Raw genomic sequence first — 15,620 nt, 5'->3', positions numbered from 1 at the left:
TAAAAAACACGCTCAGAGTGTCGTTGCGCGAGTGTGGTAGGGTGACACGACTTAGAACAAACAGACACCACGCAGAATGTTAGAGTCTGACTGCAGAATACTTAATACATGATAAGAAAAGCCCGTAAGGGTTTAAAGGATAACTTCGTGACAACGGTATGTGTTAAACTTCAAAGGAATAGTGAATGACAGGATCATTTTTCTGAAATTAATATTCGCTCTTTGTCTGACATCCTTCACCTTGCACCTAACTCTTCATCCTTCCTGCTCCTGGCCTTGTGAAATCACGAGGCGATTAAGACGTATATGTTAATGTAAGTGAGTTTGAACAATAACAACCACCAAATTTTTTTCCGCACCTTGTCGAATACTTTGTTATTTTGTGTTGATAACAACTTTCGTATGTGTTATTAAAATTTTTTTGCAACAAAATGCTGGTGAGATACTGTATGGATGATAGTAACCAGCTTGGACAAAGTTTTCTTAGCCGTCATTACGGCTGTCTCACTGAGATCCCTACCATCGACGCACTTAAAATATTCCAAGCTGACACGGTCACGAAAATAAGAAACTAAGCCACTTACCACCGAAATGTATAATATATCTAGCAAATGGAATATTTTCGATTCGTTACTACTTTAACTCCCCAGTAGGGTTAAACACAGCACAACCCGATAACAGAGCTTTTCCTTGTAGACTGCACGGAGAGAGGTCATGCGAGGCCTTCTATTTTTCATACTCGCGTTATCAGCCACAATAAATATGGTGCTGTTTAGAACGAGGTTAGCAAACAGCAATGGCTCGCTTCGCATCTCTTTTCCTCCTCTTTTCCCTGCTAGTGGCAGACGTTGTCACTGCAACGGAAGAAAACGGTGAGCCACATGTACACATTGACTACGATATGGTGATGCTGCCGGATCGCTGCCCTGATGGTTACGTCTACGTCAGCGGGGACTGCAGAAGATACACTTGGTTGGAGGAACCAGGTACTAGAACTGTAGCAGGTTTCCTGCGTGATTCGTTCGTTGATCTGTCTGCAAATTGTACTTATAGTTCTGCTCTTTCCAGTAGGTCATCGGGGAACTTCTTTTCTCTTGTTGTGCTCTAATATAGGAGCTTTGCTTAAGCAATTGTTTGTGTTAGTGGTGGCAGTGAGTCTGCGTTACTGCTTTCAACTATGTCGTTACAAGGACTGTAAATGTATGATTTCAGAATTGTTTGTTTGTATCCTGCTGGCCATAAATCTACCCTGATCAGCCAGAACATTACGACCACCGACCTGTTATCGATATAAACCTTTCCTGGCGATAGCAGGATCACCTGGCGAGTGTTGACTGCTAGTCAGACACACGGACTGTGCTATCCGTCAGTAGAATGGGGAAGGTGCGCGATCTATCTGGGTTTGACCGAGAGCACATTGTAATGGCCCGGAGGCCTGGCACGAACATTTCGGGAACTGCAAGTCCTGCCGGGTGTTCGGAGAGTGCTGTGGTGAGTGTCTTCGAATCGTGGCGAAAACAAGGTGAAACAGCATCCAGACGTCGTGTGGTTGGGCGGCCACAAATCATTACAGATGTCAGACGTTGTAGGCTGGCAGAGTGGTAAAACAGCACAGGCGGCGAACTGTGGAGAAATAACACCAGACATTAATGTTGGGCAGAGTGCAAGTGTATCTCTACCAACAGCGCACGATGGGCCACCGCAGTCGACGACACATTCATGTGCCAACATATTAACACTACGCGACGTCGGTAACTACAACTGAAGTGGGCATGTGTCTGTCAGTTTTGGACGTTGGCGCAGTGTCAGAGCATTTTATGGTGTGACGAATCCCTATACCTTCATTACCTTCATCATTATTCCGGTTTGAGGGCGAGAATCTGTCGTCTTCCAGGGGAACGGTTCGTGGACACCAGTACTGCGGGACGGACTCAAGCTGGCAACGACCGCATTCACGTGGGCACCCATGTGTCCAGTGGAGCTCGTACAAGGCTAAATGATAGCCGAGAAGAATCTACATCTACATCTACATCGACTACTCTGCAATTCACATTTAAGTGCTTGGCTGAGGGTTCATCGAACCACAATCATACTATCTCTCTACCATTCCACTCCCGAACAGCGCGCGGGAAAAACGAACACCTAAACCTTTCCGTTCAAGCTCTGATTTCTCTTATTTTATTTTGATGATCATTCCTACCTATGTAGGTTGGGGTCAACAAAATATTTTCGCATTCGGAAGAGAAAGTTGCTGACTGAAATTTCGTAAATAGATCTGGCCGCGACGAAAAACGTCTTTGCTTTAATGACTTCCATCCCAACTCAGGTATCATATCTGCCACACTCTCTCCCCTATTACGTAATAATACAAAACAAGCTGCCCTTACACTGGTTGCAGAACACGCGCACCCCATCACGACGGTCATGATTCCCGATGCCAGTGACATTTTTCAGCACGATAATGCGCCATGTAAAAAGGCCAGGAGTGTGATGGACGACTTCCAGTTGATGTGCTGGCCCCCCATCTCGCACAGATGTGAACCCAATCGATCACATCTGGGATGTGATTGAGCTTGACGTCAGAGTTCTACGCTCCCTCCCCAAGAATTACGGGAATTAGGTGACTTGTGTGTGCAGATTTGGTGCCAAATCTCTCAAGCGACCTACGAAGGCCTCACGACGCGCCGCAGCAGTTATTCGTGTCGACAGTGGACATGATGGCTATTAGTTAAGTAATAATTAAGTTATGGATGATCAGCCTATACAGTATAATGGAGAAATTTGTAAATGATCTTGATGTGCACACGACAGGAAATTTAGTCTAGAGAGCCACCATCTCTAGCAGCAGCAATGACCTTAAGCAAGCTTGGTCATCGTGTTGAAATGAGCTTGGATGACAAATACAAGTGCATTACGTGTCCTTTAAAGTTGTATTAGAGCGGCTGGTGAGTGGTGGAGGACCAGCATCTCTGAAACCCAGGCCCAAATTCTTTAGTAACACCATTCTGGAGAACGTGCTGGCCAGGGAAAAAAGTACAACTTCCTCAGTACCAGGACAGTATGGAGAAGATGTGATCTTACGACGTCTTGTTGAAAGATAACATCGTAGACACCTGTAAGAGAGGGCATGCTGTCCTTAACTGTTCGAGAATGAAGCGTATGAAAAGTATAAATTACCGGCTATGCAAAACGGAGGCGATCGTGTTGTGTAAACTATGGCAACCGAAACCATCAAGTCAGGTCCTGGGTTCGTGAAGAATACAGTCTGGTGACGTTCTGTCCCATCATCTCTTACGTTTATCGTAGCGCTTTATGCAGGATCGGGTCCCGTGTGAAAAGATTGCGCGGTGCCATTCCTGTGTCTAGTGGTCCCATTGGTTACATCACAGTCGTGTCGGCTCTCTCTGCAGCCGTGTCAAGAAGCCGCAAGAATGATCGCCATGCTGAAAATCCGTTCAGTCCTAACATCACCACACCGTCCCTGTGCGTATTTGCATAGGAAACCGATTTACCCACTCAAATTAGGGATGGTCGTTAACTCTGAAACAACTGGTTTTCGATTATATGTTTTTTCTCACGTCAGTTTAACCTGACTGTTAAAGCCTTTCAAAGTAATATTTCTGAAATCACCAATAACGGTTTTTTGTTCGTATTGTTTTCTGTAATAAACGTAGAAATAGAATAAATATTGAAAAATTTTAACTCAGTTTCAAGATACATAAAATAAAAACATCAAAAATAAATAGGCAAATAAAATCTAGTTCATCCACTGTTCGCTGCTTTTCTCGAAACTAAATAAGTGATTGAACACTACAAAATAATCACCAGTACTGCACCACTGATTCTAATTTTTTTGAACTTTGCCAAATATCGTGTTGTAATTTGGGATCAATTAGTCAATGCTAAAGGGTCAAATCTGACTCTGAAGAACTCTGTTTTTCATGTCATTTCGTTCGTTTTCCGAGGGTGATAAGCAGATAAAGGCATATTATGCAGACAGAGGCAGCAGATCAGCTTGTTTCTATTTTTATTGTAGGGCCTACAATAAGAATTAATTATTGTCAGGTTTTTAATTTATTACCGTTACATAATTGCTTTCTTCTTTTATTATTCAATAGATGTGGCAGAGGAGTCTTTAATCTCTTAAAGCAAATGGAGCATTGTACTTCATTGTAACGCCACTTGCAAAAAATATTTTCCGACTAAGTTTGGTGCCACTCTGCAGAACAACGGACATCCTACGACGACAGCGAGAAACTGCCGTATAGACGATGTGGGGTCAACTCTTGCCCAATGCACGCTCACGCATACCGCCTGATAGGCCACGCCACACAACGTCAGGGACTTTATTATTATTATTTTAACAAAACAGTGCCGTATGTGGTACACGCGCAGCTTGACGCGCCTTGTCCCGGTTCGAGCGGCTCTCCCCGTCGGAGTTTCGAGTCCTCCCTCGGGCATGGGTGTGTGTGTTGTCCTTAGCGTTAAGTTAGTTTAACCTGAAGTAGTGTGTCAGCGTCAGGGATGCATGACCTCAGCAGTTTGGTCCCATAGTACCTTATCACAAACTTCCAAAAAACAAAGCTGTACCAATTTTATGCTATGTGTTTCTTGCCCGTTTCTGTCGACATTCTTATTAAAACACCACTGATAGCTTTTTTTATTTACTATAATAACGCTATACTTCAAACCAATGAAAATATAACGAATAAAACTACTCCACAATTTTTTTTATTATAGAAAGGTTTATTTAAGGACGAAAAATTTTAGCATTGGTGCTACTGCTATTTCATATTTCCGTTTATTTTATTCAGTTATTAGTTAAGGTTGTCATTTTTCTTCATCAACGTCCATACTTTCCTGTGAGAATGAGTTCTAAGAAGCGCAAATGCTGTTGCAGCGAACAATTACGAAACGATTAGTCTTTCATCAGTGACGCTACGTCTTCGCACTCAGAGACAGTATTCGTGACTAGAGTGGATTCTGATGAAACTTGTGTTGAAAAATATAAACCTGCTGAGCAAAAATCGTAGCGCTCCTAAATATAGTTGGTCTGCTCACACTACTTCATCTTAGAAAGTTCTCTAGGATCACTTTGAGGAACTATTATCCCAGAGATAAGGATGGTAAAAGGTAATTGTAGAAGAGTTTATCTTTGATTGTTGTGTCAGTAACGTGTTTGCGAATTTTTTTCGTGTACATATTGCAATATCAGAAATTCTCTAAATACAATGCAAACGAAATCAATTTATGTGCTAATTTTCTGTTTCTTGAAATCTCAAAATGCATGCTACGCCCTTCATTTTATTGCTTTTAGGGGAGGTTTATATTCAAAGCATTTTGTTTAGAGGATTTTTTGTGGTTTTTGAACTGTACTTAACTCCATAGGTCGGGACAAAACGAACCGGTACAGAATAGACCAAGGTTCTATTGTGCCCCAGCGAGCGTATTGTTTTTTGTCAGAGTTTACATTTATAATTAATATTTATTCTAACACTCTAAGAACATTACTATATTTTCAATTTTTTCATATTGCTGCTAGTCTCAATTCTTTTTTCATGTTTGTTTAGAAGATACGTTCACAAAACTAATTGTCAATGTTGGTCAAACATGGAGAAGGCAGTGACAGTTGTTATGAAAAAGGAAATAGAATTTAGGATAATGAGTATGGAGTCCAATATTCCTAAAACAACTCTTCAGAGTCTAGTTGAGAAAATAATTCAAAATCAGAATTTTCAGACCGAAAGATGAAAAAGAAAATTTTGTCGTGTTTTCTAGGATTAGCAAGAGATAGAGTTTGGCGTTAATTTAAGAAAATGGATGTCAGATTATTTGGATTGACATTGGAGTTCATGCGTTAACTTTTCATGTGGCAGAAAAAAAAAACTGAAGCACTTAGTTAAAGTAGCAGGAGTAGGCAGGATGACTCATTTTTTTTCGATGCATTCTGTCACCTGTAAACACGTGTGCTTAATGTGTTTCTGTAAATTTTAGGAAACATGATTAGATTCTAAAGTTAAACTTGTAAGGAAATGAAAATGTGTGTGAAATCTTATGGGACCTAACTGCGAAGGTCATCAGTCCCGAAGCTTACACACTAAGTAACCTAAATTATCATAAGGGCAAACACACACACCCATGCCCGAGGGAGAACTCGATCCTCCGCCGGGACCAGCCTGAAAATTAGTGTTAGCCCTTACTGGCAATAAAGTAAAGTTATGAATGTGGCTCCGTTCTGTACCAAGCCTGAAGTGCAATGCATCAATTGCCAACTTTTAAATTTTTTTTAAAAATGTCTTCGCCTTTACATCTGATTTCACTGTTTAAAGTATTTGTTAAATGTCCCACTGTTTCTTTAGCTTTTTCTTTGCATTTTAATTGAAATGTGGTAATTTTAATATTATCTTCACTGTCCTGCCTCGGATTCCCGCAAATTATTGTATTTTTAGCGCTAAGTTAAATGATTTCTATATGTTTTATACACATTTAATTAAAATCTTATTAAATTTTTTTGTGATATCAATTTATAAAGCGTCCCGAATTTGGGTCAGAAAAGTATGGTAATTGTGAGTACTTGGTATGTATGTAGGATGCTGCACGCCGGAGCAAAAGATGCGATTGTTCTTCAGGGCTCTGGCTGCATGTATCTGTTGGAATCATGTGCGACTTTGAACCGAATCCTTGTACCCATGATATCTGTTGGATGTCGAACAAGGCGAGGAACCATACCGCGAACAATAAAGTGAAGTCTCAGAAGGCCGCGGTCCTAGCGCTGTCGAAACCTTAAATGTACTCGTATGCATTTCTTTTTCTTACACCACGCATACCACAGTCTCCTCACAAAAAAACAGAAATCAATTGCGTTTCACAGTGGGCAACTTGCTGTGCAATCCTTCCTTGCCAACGGAATGTAGATGCACTGCTCGCAACCACTTTGTGCATCTGTGCTGAAATGCAAGTCTCCCGTGTATCCAAGTGCGCAAATCTCCCTTTGTAAGAAATTGGGGAAAGGCACAAACAGCACACCATATTATAATTCGTACCGCACTGGTATTATAATTCACTTTTGTAATTTAACTATGGATATTCCTTTTTTGAAATGGAATATTTATTTAAAACAAAAGAAACTCCTTTCTAAGGATACAAGCCCTATTAAATAGTATTGTACCTCTATTCGTGTGAGCGATACTGTTATTTCTATATGTCTCTACAGTGAATTTCGTCCGCGTGAAACAAGATGCCCCCTTCGAATTAAGGGCGTGAAAGAAATTAAGTCTCTTATTAAAATATTTCAAGGGAACCAACCCGGAACTCACCTTTAGGAATCTAGGGAAATCATGAAAAACATATCTGAGTAGCTGCACAGAGATTCAAACGGACTGCTGGGTCGTACTGCTGTGGTACACAGTAGTATGGAAAATAATCAGCTTCACAGTGCATTCCAATGTCCGTCTATTGACATTGCTTCTAGCTATTACACAGTATGTTATTATTACAGACTTTTTGGTTGTTACAATGTGTGAAGTTGTTGCACCCCACGCAGTTGTTTCATTGCTTCTAAGAACGCTAGACGTGAAATTTCAATTGTCACCTAAAAAGGAGATGTTTACTAGTTTTCGTTATTGTTTTAGATCGGTCGCATCAGAAGATTGCATTGTGTAGGAGTCCAGGCACATTTCGCCACACTGTAATAATCGCTTCCCCTTCCAAATATATTTACCCCTTTCACAGGGTGGCGCATGAGAATAATGTTGTTGTTGTGCTCTTCAGTCCAGAGACTGGTTTGACGCAGCTTTCCATGTTACTCTATCCTGTGCAAGCTTCTTCATCTCCCAGTACCTACTGCAACCTACATCCTTCTGAATCTGCTTAGTGTAGTCATCTCTTGGTCTCCCTCTACGATTTTTACCCTCCACGCTACCCTCCAATAATAAATTGGTGATCCCTCGATGCCTCAGAACATGTCCTACCAACCGATCCCTTCTTCTGGTCAAGTTGTGCCACAAACTCCTCTTCTCCCCAAACCTATTCAATACTTCCTCATTAGTTATGTGATCTACCCATCTAATCTTCAGCATTCTTCTGTAGCACCACATTTCGAAAGCTTCTATTCTCTTCTTGTCCAAACTATTTATCGTCCACGCTTCACTTCCATACGTAGCTACACTCCATACAAATACTTTCACAGATGACTTCCTGACACTTAAATCTATACTCGATGTTAACAAATTTCTCTTCTTCAGAAACGCTTTCCTTGCCATTGCCAGTCTACATTTTATATCCTCTCTACTTCGACCATCATCAGTTACTTTGCTCCCCAAATAGCAAAACTCCATTACTACTTTAAGTGTCTCATTTCCTAATCTAATTCCCTCAGCATCACCCGACTTGATTCGACTACATTCCATTATCTTCGTTTTGCTTTTGTTGATATTCATCTTATACCCGACTTTCAAGACACTGTCCATTCCGTTCAACTGCTCTTCCAAGTCCTTTGCTGTTTCTGACAGAATTACAATGTCATCGGCGAACCTCGAAGTTTTTAATTCTTCTCCATGGATTTTAATACCTACTCCGAATTTTTCTTTTGTTTCCTTTACTGCTTGCTCAATATACAGATTGAATAACATCGGGGAGAGGCTACAACCCTGTCTTACTCCCTTCCCAACTACTGCTTCCCTTTCATGTCCCTCGACTCTTATAACTGCCATCTGGTTTCTGTACAAATTGTAAAAAGCCTTTCGCTCCCTGTGTTTTAGCCCTGCCACCTTTAGAATTTGAAAGAGAATATTCCAGTCAAATTGTTAAAAGCTTTCTCTAAGTCTACAAATGCTAGAAACGTAGGTTTGCCTTTCCTTAATCTTTCTTCTAAGATAAGTCGTAACGTCAGTATTGCTTCACGTGTTCCAGTATTTCTACGGAAGCCAAACTGATCTTCCGCGAGGTCGGCTTTTACTAGTTTTTCCATTCCTCCTTAAAGAATTCGTGTTAGTATTTTGCAGCTGTGGCTTATTAAACTGATTGTTTGGTAATTTAGGAGAATAATATATAGTATATATCATTTGAATTTTGTACACTCATCTGTTGATTGACAACAGAAACACTGTGATACAACAAAACCTACGATTTTTATTAATCTTCTTCGTCACATTATTCCATATTATGTGTTACGGAAAAACTGCTTCAAAGTAACCTTTCTACGTTTACTCACAGACGGAATGCTACAGAGAGCTTACCCACCAGTAAAGCAAGACAGTAGAAGACTATGGTAATAGTCGGCGGAAGTTATTGCACAATAACTCGAACAGAATTGACGCTGGCGCACAGCATCAGTTATCGGTCGTGTATATCTGCGTTGTTGATATAAAAAGTTACTTTCTACATTGATTCCCCATGTTCGGATGGTGCTGATACCGCAACTGTATGCTCATTTAATGAATGGCCGCTTCAGTTACCAACCAGAACTTTTGTTAAGTTCAGATAATGGTTTTCGGCCTTTGCATTAGACCTTTTTCATGTGGTTGTTGTTTTAGTCTTGTCTAAAGACTGGTTTCATGCAGCTCACCATGCTGTTCTATCCTGTGCAAGCCTCTTCGTCTTCGAGTAACTACTTCAACCTACATCCATCTGAACCTGCTTAGTGTATTCATTTCTTGGTATCCCTCTACGATTTTTACCTTCCACGCTTCCCTCCACTACTAACCTGGTGATACCATGATGCCTCAGAACATGTCCTACCAACCAATCACTTCTTCTAGTTAAGCTGTGCCACAAATTCCTCTTCTCCCCAATTCTATTCAGTATCTACTCATTAGTTACGTGATCTACCCATCAAATCTTCAGTATTCAAAATGCAAAACTTTCTTTTCTCTTCTTATCTAAACTGTTTATCGTCCACGGTTCACTTCCATACATGGCTGCACTTCATACAAATACTTTCAGGAAAGACTTCCTGGCACTTAAATCTATGCTCGATGTTACCAAATTTCTCTTTTTCAGAAACGCTTCGCTTGCCATCGCCTGTCTACATTTTACATCCTCTCTCCTTTGACCACCCTAAGTTATTTTGCTGCCCAAATAGCAAATCTCATTTACTACTTTAAGTGTGTCATTTCTAATATAATTCCCTCATTTAATTCATCTACATCCCATTATCCTCGTTTTGTTGATATTAACCTAATATGTTCCTTTCAAGACACTGCCCATTCTAATCAACTGTTCTTCCAATTCCTTTGTCGTCTCTGATAGAATTACAATGTTGGCAGCAAATCTCAAGGTTTTTATTTCTTTACTCTGGGTTTTAATTCCTACCCCAATTTTTCTTTTATGTCCTTTACTGCTTGTTCAATGAACAGATTGAATAACATCTGGGATAGGCTACAACCCTGTCTCTCTCCCTTCTCAACCATTGCTCCGCTTTCGTGCCTCTCGCCTCTTATAACTGCCTTCTGTTTTCTGTTCAAAATATAAATAGCCTTTCACTCCCTGTATTTTATCCCTGTCACCTTCCCAATGTGAAATGGAGTATTCCAGTCAACATTGTCAAAAGCTTTCCCTAAGACTACAAACGCTAGAAACGTAGGTTTGCTTTCCATAACCTTGCTTCTTAGATTAGGTGTAGGGTTAGTATTGCATGTGTTCCTACATTTCTCCTGAATCTAAGTTGATCTTATCCGAGGTTGGCTTCTACCAGTTTTTCCATTCGTCTGTAACGAATTCATGTGAGCATATTGCAGCCAGGACTTGTTAAACTGATAATTCGATAATTCTCACACCTGTCAGCACTGGCATCTTTGGAATTGAAGGATTTGGTGCAAGAAGGCAGCTCCGCTTTTTCTAGCTTGTGGCAAATTAAAAAAAAAGATCTAAAAATTCAGTTTTCACTTAAACCAAAAAATAGTCAGCCTTGTGTTAAGTTGTGGGGTGTCTGATACTACTGACCAGAATACATACAAACGCATGCACTCAGGCACGTGCAATGGAGTTTTGAATTTTTAAGCTACTTCCGTTTTGCTACGAAGTGAATGAGAAACTCTTTGTAGGAACATTTTCTCTATAATTAACCATATTTCAGTTTAAAAAAAAACATTTATTAATAAAGGAAGTACAACATTATTGGCGTAATACACCAATAATAAAGAAAGTGCGACATTATTGGCATAATACACCAATATGTACAGCAGTTCCTCTTCAGTCTTCTAGATCCGCTCAATCTCCTCAGGATCATTTGAAGGACCAGACATCATCTGGTCGTAAAACCACAATTATTTTTGCCCGTTATACGTTTAGGTCGGCTCTTTGAGTTTCAGCTTTTAGTCTTTAAGCGGGAGGAGACAATCATAAGCTTGAAGAAGTCGTTCCATTGTTATGAGACTCGAAGATCGTTAGCATTATCAAAGACAGTCATCCCTACGGTCGCACAGCATTTAATAATTGCTTTACCATTTTGTAGCTGTTCATAGGGGAAAATTTTGCACTTAATGATTGAATGTTTTCCTCTTTTCTTGGTTCAAATGGCTCTGAGCACAATGGGACTTAACTTTTGACATCATCATTCCCCTAGAACTTAGAACTACTTAAACCTAACTAATCTGCGGACATCAAACACATCCATGCCTGAGGCAGGATTCGAACCTGCGACCGTAGCAGTTCCAGACTGAAGCCCGTAGAACCGCTCGGCCATTGAGGCCGGCCCTCTTTTATTGTTCGATAATGATACGTAATGGTTCTTTAAACAAAAATTCTTCAACTTGTCAACAAAGTTGAAAATAAATCGCTGGATCACTTCAGTGACATGAAATTTGGGGTTGGTTCTTCGAGCATAATCCACTGGAAGAAAAACTCTTTCCATCTTCCTCAAACACTTTTCTATGCTACCGAACACTCTGTCACATGACACAAAGCTGTGGCCCGGGTCTGGTAATCGATGAACGATCTTCGCAAAACGGCCACTTTGCACAAGGTAAAACAGGTAGTGGATTAACGAACGATTCTTATTTTATGAGACAATAGTTATCGGAAAATAGGTAAAGGATTTTGATATCATCTGTTATAACGTCTCTGATCTGAGGTAGAAGAGGCACTGAGTTCCTTTTGAATGTTGTCACACTTTTGACACGTGTCCGATCTTGGATGCCTGAATCTGATGCTGAAGTGTGTCTTCAAGTACCGAATGTAAAAGATCATTTTCTACTGGAGGTTCAGAATGCTTCTCCAGGTACAAACGATGCATTTCTTTTAAAGTGAGGTCGGCAGGCAAGTATTGTCTATTGCCATTGTCTCGTCGACTGTAATGCGATTCTCGCCTAGGAAAACTGTCAATGTGACAATGAACCTTTTGAACAGTTTCATCTGGAATTTTGCTGCGTCTTGTATTATGCTTCACCCTACCGTTTGGTTTTGGTGTGATAGCTCCGTCAAAAGAAAGTTCTTCTGCGATGTTTTCCACTCGCTTTCTGGATACACTATGCAGTGACGCAAATGCTTTTTTACAGAATCTTGCATTGATGTCACCGACTAAAATAGTATAAGAATTTAAAAACGCCCTGGGGTTTCCTGTTCCACTTTTTGGCCTATTTATTTTAATAGGTAAACTTTTAATGCAATCAGCCAAATACACATCCTGGTATGCTTAGTCGTTAGGCCATTAAAAGCATTAGTAATGCGATGCCTTGCTTCACGTCAAATTCAGTAAAACACTTGTATTTGCAACTGCAATCACTAACTTCAGTCGGGCGAGGCATGTTTTTTCCACTTGTGCTCTTGTACTGCTTTCCGGACTGTTTTCTTATGTTACGCTCCCATTGTTTCTTGTGGTCCAACAATTGCGTCTCTGCTTCTTGAATCTTCTTCTGAATCAATAGACGTCTCATCTCCACCAGAGTCGTAGTTTTCTGAAGATTCACAATTAACAGTACTTCATCTCCTGATCCATTCATATTGACAGAAACGGTGAAACTAGAAGACGATGAAGTCACAAAACAGATAGTAAAAATGATAAAAAAATATCCCTCACAGAGAACGCGCCGTGTTTATACTTGTCTGCTGAACAGTACGTAACATAACCTTATTCCTGCTATCGTTTGGGTTGTAGAGAAGCTCCGTTTTCACCCAAACTCGGAGTATAGGCCGATCCATCTGTTGCATTTATCAGGAACTAGCACGTGGAGCTGAATCCTTCTTGCCCTTTTTTGTGTGTGATAGGGTATTAAACTCAATAGAGGCAAAAAGTGGAGCTGCCTCCTTCTTGTACCAAACCCCTCAATTGGAATTGTTATATTCTTCTTGATGTAAGGGTATTCGCCTGTCTCATACACCTTGCGCGCCGTATGGAAGAGGTTGGTCATAGCTAGGTCTCTCAAGGCTATCAGTAGTTCTAATGGAATGTTTTTCTACTCCCAGGGCCTTGTTTCTTATTAGGTCTTTTAGTGCTCTGTTAAATTCTTCACGCAATATCTTATCTCCCACGTCATCTTCATCTGTGTCCTCTTCCATGTCCATAATATTGGCCTCAAGTACATCACCCTTGTATAGGTCCTCTATATACTCCTACCTTTCGGCTTTCCCTTTTTTTCTTAGGACTGGTTTACCATCTGAGCTCTTGATATTCATACAAGTGGTTCACTTTTCTCAAAGGTCTCTTTAATTTTTCTGTAGGTGGAATCTATCTTATCTCTAGCGATATATGCTTCTACATCCTTACATTTGTCCTCTAGCCATTCCTGGTTAGCCGTTTTGCCCTTCTTGTCGATCTCATTTTTGAGACTTTGTATTCCTTTTCGCTTGTTTCATTTACTGCGTTTTTATATTTTCACCTTTCATCAATTGAATTCAATATCTCTTGTGTTACCCAACGGTTTCTACTAGTCCTCATCTCTTAACCTACTTGATCCTGTGCTGCCTTCACTATTTCGTCTCTCAAAGTTATCCGTTCTTCTTCTATTGCAGTCCTTTCCTCTGTTGTTGTCAATCGTTCCCTAATGCTCCCTCTGAAATTTTGTGTGACCTCTAGTTCTTTCAGTTTACCCGGGTTCCATCGCCTTAAATTCTTACCTTTCTGCAGTTTCTTAAGTTTTAATCTACAGTTCATAACCAATAAATTGTGGCCAGAGTCCACATCTGCCCCTGGAAATGTCTTACAGTTTAAAACCTGGTTCCTAAGTCTTTGTATTACCATTGTATAATCAATCTGAAACCTTTCTGTGTCTCCAGGATTCTTCCATGTATACAAACTTGCTTTATGATTCTTGAACCAAGTGTTAGCAATGATTAAGTTATGCTCTGTGCAAAATTCTACCAGGCATATTCACCTACCAGTTTTCCTCCTCTTCCTCTTCCTTTTCCTACTATGGAATACCAGTCACCCATAACTATTAAATTTTCGTCTCTCTGAACTATCTGAATAATTTCTTTTATCGCTTCATACATTTCTTTAATCTCTTCGTCATCTGTGAAGCAAGTTGATATATAGCCTTGCACTACTGAGGTAGGTGTGGACTTCGTGTGTATTTTGGCCATAATAATGCGTTCACTATGCTGTTCGTAGTAGGTTTATATTTTTTATTCATTATCAAACCTACTCCTGTATTACGCCGGTTTGATTTTGTATTTATAACCCTTTATTCACCTGACCAGAAGCCTTGTTCCTCCTGCCACGGCAATTCACTAAGTCCCATTATATCTAATTTTAGCCTATCCATTTCCCTTTCTAAAATTTCTAACATATCTGATCGATTAAGTGATCTGACATTCCACGCACCGATCCGTAGAGCGCCAGTTTTGTTTCTCCTGATAACGATGTCCTCCTGAGTAGTCCCTCCTCGGAGATCCGAATGGGGGACTACTTTACCTCCAAGAGGACGCCATCATCATTTAACCATACAGTAAATGTGGTTTCCCCTTCCTTTCAACCGTTCGCAGTCCCAGGACAGCAATGCTGTTTAGGTTGATGTTACAAGACTAGTTCTGTCAATCATGCGGACTGCAGCCTTCAGGAACCACACGTTTGTCTGGCCTCTTAATAGATTTCTGTCGTGGTTGCACTTACGGTACAGCTATCTGCATCGCAGAGGCATGCGAGCCTCCCCACCAACGGCAACGTCCATCGTTCATGGGGAGTTCCAAGTTACCTGAACGTTATTCTGTAAAAGAAGCAACGTCAAACAGGGGGAGGGATGGAGAGTGACAGAACTTTCAGTAGCTCCTGACAGTGGCCCAATATAAAGGCCGAAACCAGCTTTGTGCGGTTAATGGAATTCTTGCTAGCAACTGGATTGGCCTTTTATTAATTGACCCAGATGAATATGCTCTCCTATGCTATAATGGGATTGTGAAGATTAAACTATTTATCTTATACCACGTACATCTGACCAGAAGTATGGGGTTTATACATCCGTATTTATTGCAATGGTTGGCGAGCGTCAGTAATAGTTCATAGATACTGCCATGTCTTACTTCGGAAAATGAGGTACACTAGCTAAAAAATATTATGCTGGACAAGCAAACAGGGGAACATGAAGGCAGCTGTCAAATAAAGGAAAATAATAAATCAGCATTAGTGTAACAGCGAGGAAGTGACTAGATTCAGTTTGAGAACACTCGTGGCCTGATCGCCACGAACT

General features: G+C 40.5%; 1 protein-coding gene across 2 annotated transcripts in view; it reads left to right on the top strand.

Moving 5' to 3' along the window:
- Positions 1-791: 791 nt before the first annotated feature.
- Positions 792-15,620, top strand: part of LOC126354298 (uncharacterized) — a 53,065-nt gene continuing 38,236 nt past the window's right edge. For both annotated transcript variants that reach the window (XM_050003852.1, XM_050003851.1), the window contains exon 1: positions 792-986. In XM_050003852.1, coding sequence (XP_049859809.1) covers positions 797-986 — 190 coding nt within the window. In that variant the 5' untranslated portion in view covers positions 792-796. The remainder of the gene's footprint in view (positions 987-15,620) is intronic.

This window comes from Schistocerca gregaria, chromosome 3 (assembly GCF_023897955.1).
Source record: "Schistocerca gregaria isolate iqSchGreg1 chromosome 3, iqSchGreg1.2, whole genome shotgun sequence".
Taxonomy (NCBI): domain Eukaryota; kingdom Metazoa; phylum Arthropoda; class Insecta; order Orthoptera; family Acrididae; genus Schistocerca; species Schistocerca gregaria.
Note: the sequence above shows the minus strand (reverse complement) of the source record. Positions and strands in the feature narration are given on the sequence as shown.